The sequence below is a fragment of the Perna viridis genome, chromosome 11 (assembly GCF_037379345.1).
Source record: "Perna viridis isolate PV_CMFRI_1.1 ecotype Kerala chromosome 11, ASM3737934v1, whole genome shotgun sequence".
Lineage (NCBI taxonomy): Eukaryota > Metazoa > Mollusca > Bivalvia > Mytilida > Mytilidae > Perna > Perna viridis.
The window spans coordinates 6,237,447-6,246,761 of NC_142455.1; the positions used below are offsets into that span (position 1 = coordinate 6,237,447).

The following is a 9,315-nucleotide window of genomic DNA, read 5'->3' on the forward strand; positions in this document are numbered from 1 at the left end:
TTTCTCTGGCATTACATTGAACGAAAAAAAACACCTGAAAATGTAAGAAATACTGAATATGTTTTTGAAATATTGTAAGACCTAATGACAGATGGACACTGTCGTTTTATTCTGGTTTCTGCTATTACTACCACCTTAAGATTTCTACCATCGCCACTTGTCAAGTATACATGTGAAGTTAAAAATGGTCTGGTCCGTGTCAGTATAACCGAACTATCACAAAATTTTTGAACATGTCATTGAAATTACTATCGAACCTGATAAGGGAAAAACTATTTGATTCTGAAGGTGGGTCTGACAGTTTTTGGAAATATTCTGGCCCATAAAAAGTTGAAAATAAATGGTCTACACCTCCCAAAATAAATAGATTTTCTGAACCTTGTGTAGAAAATGGAAATAAATAATCTTGCCAAGATGTGGTTGATTCATGCATATCAAAAAACCATCAACTACACTTTTATTTCTTATTCAGAACTTGTTACAGACCACATTTAACCAGTCTTAGTTTGTAATTCGATTGTTGTACTTTCGAGATAAAAAAAAATATAAAGATTTTGCATGAAGTCGGCAATTTACAAGCGTTTTCTTTTCGATTTGGTTGCTTCTAGTGGGAAATTATGGAAGCTCCGGAGGGACATTAATGATTATCTGTTACAAGTAGCGTTTTTGATTCAATATTGAAGACTGTGGCGGGTCGACTTTGACCATTCTTGTCCTTGTTCTATTCTAAGTATATTTGTTAGTAGTTTTTAGTTAAGTGTCAGTCCTTGTAAGAAACAAGCAGTGGGTGTAACATGGTATGAAACGACCGATAATTTTGATTGTGTAATTTGACTAGTTGCAATCAAGGAAAACAGACAAGATTTTCCATATCATGTTGGAGCATTGAGTTACAAATTCATTGAAATGCACTGAAAATGGACATTTCAAGGGCGGAGAAATCTGACAAAAACCTCATTTTTCTTAGATTCTATTGAAAAATTTCTGCGCAGTCAGTGATGCAGAGATCAAATAATGGTCTTTTCAAATAGAGAAAGCATCCGTGAGTGATATTATAGTGTCAGATCGGTGGGGTTTTGACATGCATGTGTCTGATTTTTCCCATTTTGCCTGATTCTTACAAACACTTATACACTTAGTACTTAATGTGATTAGTCGATACTACAGTATTATTGCGTAAGATTTTCCATTGTGGCGTAGTTATTGGTCCGAGGCGTAGCCGAAGTCCAATGTAGCTAGCCGAAAACCAGCGACTCAGTTAATATGGAAAATCTTACGCAGTTAAATATGTACACCTTTATTGACAAACTACTCTTATATGTCATATTGGTCGGGCCAATATGACGTATTGGATGGCTAAATCCCGTATTGGCGCACTTTTGTATTATATTGGCAGTTTTGTTCACATTTAAGTTAATTTTCGAACGTTCGTCAATATTTTTTTATTACTTATTTATAATTAATTATTAGTTAATATGTATTTGTTCGAACTTGTTTGCTATTGATCATTAGTTAATAATTTTTTCTTGAAAATTTAAAAAGTTACTGATTATTCATTTGAGCAATAATGCTATCATCAGTCGAATTCATGAGAAGTATGGCTTATTCATTATCATTCTGTCGAATATCAATCAAAACTCATCAATGGATTTTTCCCATAATAAATAACTTTGAACAATGAGCAAAAAAATCGTATTGAATAACAAAAAAAAAATCATAACAAATAAGTCGTAACAAATAATTTTTAAGTAGACCAGGTCTTTCATAGGCGATATATGCATAGTTTTCTAAAAAAAATACAAATGATACAAATAATAAAACGGTTCATCGTTACGTCAAAATACAGCATCTGCACCTCTACTCTAGGCGATGTCTGAATTTTATATGAACTGGTAACTGATTAGAAAATAATAAAACGTGACGAAAGCAATGAAGTATCAAATCATTGAAGTTCCAGAAGAGATAAGAGTTATAAACTGATAATACTTAAGTAAAGTATACCAACTTCAGTATGTTGAAATTAGCGTTTGTAGCCACCTTATTAGTTCTTTCTGAAGGTAGGATTTTTATTTAAAAATGTGAAAACAATTTAAACAAGCCGAAAATGTTTTTCTTTTTTGTGCTATTTATATATTTTATAAATATATATTTATATCCTAAGTCGTCCCCGGGACTTTTTCAGCCTTACTTACAAAAAGTCACAAATTTTTTTATTGTTAATTAACAGTAAAGATATAATTCAAAGTATGTCGTGATATACAGTTGCAGCTATATATACTACCATCAGCTCTTTATTTGACAAATTGTATACGTAGGTTCCCGCGTGTGGCAGCGGGGATTCAAATGTCATTATGAGGGACAATACCACGACCCTGGAGACAACTGGACCGCCTCAGATGGATGTAACCAATGTAGCTGTCACAGGGGCGATCTGATAGTCTACATCAGATGTACAGAAAATACTTGCACCAAGGGTATGCACATAATATGCTATTATGTTTTTAAAGACAGTTGAGTAGGGAGAGGATCTGGATATAAATACATAAAAGGCCGGAGGTGCACTTCTGTCTTTTTTGGGTTTTTTTTTTCGTCATGCTACCCAAAATTGGATGACTGTATCTATGTATCATTAAAATTTTAATACTATTACATTATCATTACTATTCAGAAATGTACACAATGATGGATACAAAAATGGGGAGGGGGAGTTCGGGGGTTGGAACCCCCATATTTTGTTAGAAAATTTAGTGAATTATTTCGTGCATAATTTGGGCATTAAATTAGCAAATAATAGCCTTGATCACATCTTTTTCAAATCTTTTGATCCGCCCCTAGTATGGATACACGATAACTAAATTAATGTGGAAATCGTGTCAGTAACGTCAAATACACGTTCATCCATTTGACTGCAATTCAAATCCAGTTAATCTAGTGTATTTTTGTACAAAATGTAAAAAAAAGTTATCAATATATACGTTTTGGTAATCACGTTAATAAATGTGCATGTACGTCTCGTACGCAGCCTCAACCGGTCACTGTGAGTACAAAGGGACACAATACAAGGCGGGAGAAGAATTCCAAAGTGCGGACAAATGTAATACATGTACCTGTATGAATGATGGCGGTGTGGCTTGTACCGATATGGCGTGTTTACTTAACAATAATCCCGTTGTAAAAGGTACAAAGTGATTCCTATCCGTATAGTAGTACTGTTACAAAATTCAGTAATCTTATTCACAAACGAAAGACAACTTTCCAATTAATACTGTAAGCTGCACTCCTTTTAGTTTTTGCTTTCGCCTGAGCTGACCTAATACATGCAAGCATCACCTGAACTACTTCGTAATGCGACGCTTTGCTCTGCTAAATGTATTTAGGTACTACCTACAGCAATGCAGCTCTTTTGAAATACAGTAACTGTTCTTGTGCATCTTCTTATCGGAACCATCTTTATAGCAAACAGGAAATGCCATAGAATGGCGGAACACGTGCACGGTGGAATGCATATTACTTTGAGTAATAGTAGTAGCATTTTTACTCGAACCAAAAACCTTCGCATTTAAACTAAAGCAGTGTACGACTGTGAAACCAGTTGGGCTACGGACTTACATGATTATTATGGTCGTAATAACTACATAACGTTTACTGTTTCAATGTTTTATATTTCTAGCGAAAAAATTACTTTTTTACCTAAAAGCAAATTTATGTGCTTATAGAAAATGTTTTTTTCTTAAATCACACTACGCAAAAATCATTCACTGTGACGGTTGGAGATCGATGTCTATGGGAATTCCCGACTCAAAGTGTTCTATTTAGACCAAAAGTGTCGAAAATGCATTTTCAATGATTTTTGTTGCTATTTTTTTTTGTACTTTTAAATTTTCACAAATTTGCATTTTGGGGATCAATAAGATTTTTTTTTAAAGACTCCAATGAAAATTCAGGATATGTGAACACTTTCTGGAATTGGCCCTATTTACGGTCAGAATCCTGGTGAAAATGGCCCACATCCTTCGCTGTTATAAACATTTTACACCTTAGTCATATGCAATGCACAGAAATCAAGAGCTCAGCAGTTTTAATGAGTAGTATTCATGTTTTCTGAAAATTATCACCACAGACGGCAGAGCTAATATACTAGAGCATGTGATATTTACTCAAGCACGACTTAATTATTCCGGTCTGCAAAAGACTTTTTATAGAACATGGGATTTGTACGGAAGCCCATTAGTGCCAGGTGTTCGCCTATTTCTACGTCGTCATAACGACTTAGTATCTCGTTTAGACGACTTAGTATCTCGTTATAACAACATACCTAACTCGTTTAAACGGCTTAGTTTCTCGTTTTAACGACATAGCTAACAACGCCAGTTATGTCGTTATATAACGAGATACTCAGTCGTTTAAACGAGATACGAAGTCGTTTAAACGAGATACGAAGTTGCTTAAACGAGATAGCTATGTCGTTATAACGAGATACACTAAGTCGTTTAAACGAGTTAGCTATGTTGATAAAACGAGATATTAAGTCGTTTAAACGAAATGCCAAGTCATTTAAACAAGCTAGCTATGTTGTTTAAACGAGATAGCTAAGTCGTTTAAACGAGAAACTAAGTCGTTATAACGACTTGAAAATAAGTGAACACCTGGCACTAATGGGCTTCCGTTATTTTGTCCTCTTGTACATAACTTTCCTTTTTTTCTTTTTGCCCTAGATGTAAAACGGTCATCAGTATACCAAATGGGGTTTAAATGTCTGTACAACGGACAACACTTCCGAGTTGGCGATAGCTGGACAGCTTCTGATGGTTGTAATACCTGTTCCTGTCATGCTGGGGATCTGGTCGTTCGAATGTCATGTACAGAAACACAGTGTAGTACAGGTATGGAGTAGGGAACCAGTTCTGATATCTTAATTAATGTTAACTTTTCATTGTAGATTAGCCTTTGTTTTACCTAACGTTACTTCTAATCAATTTAAGTTCTTCTCCGTCTAAGAAACGGGGGAAATGTGTATAAGGTGTGGCACATGAAGGAAAAAAAAACAAAGAGATTTTATTGCATTATCCAAGTATTTATACCTGTAATCTCCAGAAATAACCATCAAAGTGTTTGTCAAATTTGCCCTGTTTATTATGTTGATACATCAATGTTAAAATGTACTATGGAAAAATGGCGGGAAAATTTTCCCGAACTTTCTCGTTCTCCTTATATAAGCAGTCAACAATGTCTACGTCACAGATGCTTCAGGCTAAATTTAAAAAAAGATTTTCAGTTGTTTTCTAGATGTATTGAATATATTTGAGGCAAAAAGACCAAATTGAGAATTATGATGTACATGTACCAATCAATTCGCCTGATTTATACCTGAATGATACTGAAATGTGTAGACGAAATTCCCAGGACCGGTTACAATGAATCCAAAGAACGGCATCATTAAAATCTGTTGATCGTTCGATTCTCTTATTGCTCAACCACTTTTAAACTGATTGTGAAGTTCCGCTGAAATTTTCCTTTGTTTAACACTTAATTGATATGACTATAATTAACAGAGTTTATATAATTAGTTTTAGAATTAACCTCAATATACCCCGACATTTTTATTGGTCTACTATGGAGTTAATTGTTTTATGGAGAGTTAGGTAGAATTTCACTAGAAATATTTGTGAAAGTAAGAATGGTTATCTTTTGGGCAAGAACTATGCAAAGAGAATAAAAACTCTCAAATCCAATGCTTCGGCTTATTATTAAATTGCATGATACGGGTCTTAGTTACTTATGGAACGAACACCAACTGGCTTAAAGTCGCAGTCAAATAGAAGTATGTGATCAATTCTATCAACCTTGGTTTTCCCAAATGGACAACACATCTCGACGTGCTGAATCCTATTCTACTTTTAAACATGAATTCAGAACCATATCTTCTCAGATTGTCCCCATCAGAACGTATTCATTTGACTAAATTAAGATGTTCCAAATTAAAACTACTCATAGCAATTGGGAGGGGGTCTGGAGTCCCACGGAGTCCAAAAAAAAGTAATCTTGGTAAAGGAGGTGTCAGTGGGAGATGAATTTCACACAATTATTCTTTCAGTGTAATAATTCAACGGTTAAGTATCTAAGATCTCGTTTCATCCCAGATTACTACTCAAAACACCCGAATATGTTTAGATTTGGCGAGTTATTGTCTATCTGTAATGTTCAATTATACAAAAGAGTCTGTGCTTTTTTACAAAAAATTGCTAATATCATATGAATGTGAATGTGTTAAAATATAAATGTGAATTTGTATGTATTCATATATCTAATTATGATATTGACTTTTCTATGTATTGTGTCTGTGTGTTTGTCTTTTTTATCAGGGGCGTAGCAGCCTATACGCAAATATGCAGTTGCGTACTTTCGGAAAAAGTAACAAAAATAAAAACACACATTTTAAAGATGAAATAAAGGTTTTATGCAATGACTCACTGGGGGCCTTGAGCGACCCCTCCCCCCAAGACCCCTCGCCGTAATTTTGCGTACAAATAATTCAGGCCTAGGTACGCCCCTGTTTATGTACATGTTAGTGTTTCCTTTGTCCCCTTGTACACCTACTGTGTCTGAGGCTGTCAATAAATATCTCAACTAACATAATATAGTTAATGTAGCTACAGTCAAACTTAGCAATCAAGCACACTTAAAAGAACGTGATTTATAAAAATGATCACATGATTATATTTTGACTTTTCATGCAAGTGGATATGGATAGGCCACAATAGTCTGTCTCTACATACGTTGTCCTCCTAAAATGCATGATATAATTACCAAATGACGCCAATCGACAGAAAACTAAATGAGGGAAATGTACAGGTATATTGAAGAACGGAAGGGCACTGGCTGACCGATGAGGGGACAGGCAAGCCATATCCTATGCTGTATCTAAATATACAGAATCACGCATTTAACATTGTATTATCGTGACCAGTTTACATATACATTGTACAGTCTTAAATGGAGATTTCGACCAATCAGATCGCTTAAAATTGTGAATTTGTTCACACCAAAGACAATCTCAATTTGAGATTATTTATGAAAAACGGGCCAGACCCCAGCGCCACAAAACTTGAAAAATTACTTAAGTCTGAGAAAATTCTTAACTGTTTGTGACATTATCAGTTTCTTTGATTGGGGTTACCATGGAAAATAAGAATATTCTCAGATTTAAGTTATTATATACATGAGTTGAATTCGATTTCTCTTCAATTTATTATTTTCCGGAAACGGAATTTTCCGTCTTCCATTTTGTTAATTAGTTTTTGGAGAGTTTTTGTGTCGTCTGTTGCAAGTACATGTGCTTTTCATTTCTGAGATTTGACAATTAAAGAAATATATAAACATGTACCTCTAACCTCTCGTTCCCCCAACAACAGATGGTAAAAAAGTACATGTATTCAGCTTTTGTGGCTCTGGGCCTTACGTGTTTTTTTCTACGTTAGCTCCATCTGGACAATGTACATACAACGGCAGAAACTTCAAAGCTGGAGAATCATTTAAAAGTACCGATAAATGTAACACGTGTACATGTACATCAACTGGGGGCGTTGCTTGTACAGAGATGGCATGCATACTGAATGAGAGGCCTGCTAGGGGTGGGTATCTTTTTCCAATTCTAATCTTCTTTTTACAATTTATAATGTTTATCATTGTGCGTATAATAACAAACATAAGAGAGGTGAAGTGAATATTCTTTTTCGGATATTGACCTGTCAAAAGAAATGATGGTGTTATTGATCAGAGATCAAACAAGTTGCAGAGAAACAGTGTCATACACTGTCGTTATAACTTGTGGATTATTGAATATTTCAAATATTAAACCTTGTGAATGACAATCTCGTTTGTAAACAACGAAAATCTACTTTAAAACATAAAATTCAAAATCAAAGATACGTTGTAACACCGTTTTCTCTCTTACATACGATGACATACTCTGATATTTTAATATGATTTTAAGATTTCGTAGCCATGTTCACATGTACTTTACTGTATTTTTTTCATTTCCAGCTGACGGATGTACATATAATTCGGTACACTACGCAGTAGGTGACAGTTTCCAAAGTACCGACCACTGTAATAAGTGTTTTTGCCAGGCCACAGGTTTAGTCGTGTGTACAAAAAGGGCATGCATTCAGACATTGAGTAAGTATCGATTTGGGTTCGATAACCGTAAGGAATATGAAATTAGAAGAAGAAACAAAAAACCTAAAAGTACACAATATCTGTGTGCAGATTCAAAAGTGGGTGGTCCTGGCGTATCCTCCCCAAATCCCCAGTTTAGGGATAATTATTTTATTTCATGAAATCTTAATTTTTCATCATAAATTTTCCCCAAACATGTTCTTGCTTCCATTCGCACGGCCTTAAATATATACTAGTATCACACACCCTGTGCATGTCTGTTTATTTCAGATCACCATTGCACGTACAACCATACAAGGCACAACATCGGTTCCAGCTTCCCCAGCACTGACGGTTGTAACATGTGTTCGTGCGACAAAAATGCAATGGTAGTTTGCACAGAGATTGCATGTTTTCATACAAGTAGGAATAAGTATTACATGTTATAAAATCACTCATTCAAATGTACGATTTTGGCGTGAAAACCGGTGATAATCAAAATTCTTGAAGAAAATAAATATGAAGGCAGACAATGGTTGAAGCTTGCATTCAGAGTTTGAATGACAGTAACTTGTTCAGTTAAGCATAAATCGATGAGCATGTGTGTAAAATAATTTTGTGAAGTAGGACTAAACTATTCTTTGCGGAAGTGTATATCGAAACACGAAAAGGTCCACTCAAAAGTATACATTTGTAAGTCCGTTAACTCGATTGTTACGTAGCGCTTTTCAATATACATTTTATGCTTTTGCACACAATTTGAACTTTTTTCAGGCACCCATTGTACTTACAATAACAAACAATATAACGTCGGGGATAGTTTTACCAGTACTGATGGTTGCAACAGATGTGGTTGTAGTAGTAATGGCATGGTCATGTGTACAGAGAGAGCATGCGCCGCCGTCGGCAAATAAATAAATATTGTTTTTATGTACAATTTCATATTCGTCTTAACTGCGGAGTTGTCTTTGCGCATGCCAAATCTATACTTCCGACGGGAACAATTCTTCTGTACACCCCAAGCTGTATCACATCTGTTCATCGACTACAGCGAAGTTAAAGCGAAAAGGACCATTAGTTTATGCAGATGTACTTGTTTGTGAAATTCCCATACTGTTTTCGTCGCGAATAAAATATGAAATACAGCGCATATTAGCA

At 35.0% G+C, this 9,315-nt stretch overlaps 1 protein-coding gene across 2 annotated transcripts; it reads left to right on the forward strand.

Moving 5' to 3' along the window:
- The first annotated feature begins 1,917 nt into the window (after positions 1-1,917).
- On the forward strand, positions 1,918-9,099 carry LOC148602742 (uncharacterized). 2 transcript variants are annotated; one of them, XM_088552281.1, is made up of 8 exons: positions 1,918-2,057; positions 2,316-2,474; positions 3,023-3,178; positions 4,716-4,883; positions 7,479-7,631; positions 8,044-8,178; positions 8,449-8,580; positions 8,932-9,099. In XM_088552281.1, the coding sequence occupies exons 1-8, from the start codon at positions 2,012-2,014 to the stop codon at positions 9,069-9,071; spliced, it is 1,089 nt and encodes a 362-aa protein (XP_088408407.1). In that variant the 5' UTR covers positions 1,918-2,011; the 3' UTR covers positions 9,072-9,099. The 2 variants fall into 2 exon arrangements, with proteins under 2 accessions (XP_088408407.1, XP_088408408.1); XM_088552282.1 differs by lacking the exon at positions 3,023-3,178.
- Positions 9,100-9,315: the final 216 nt, after the last annotated feature.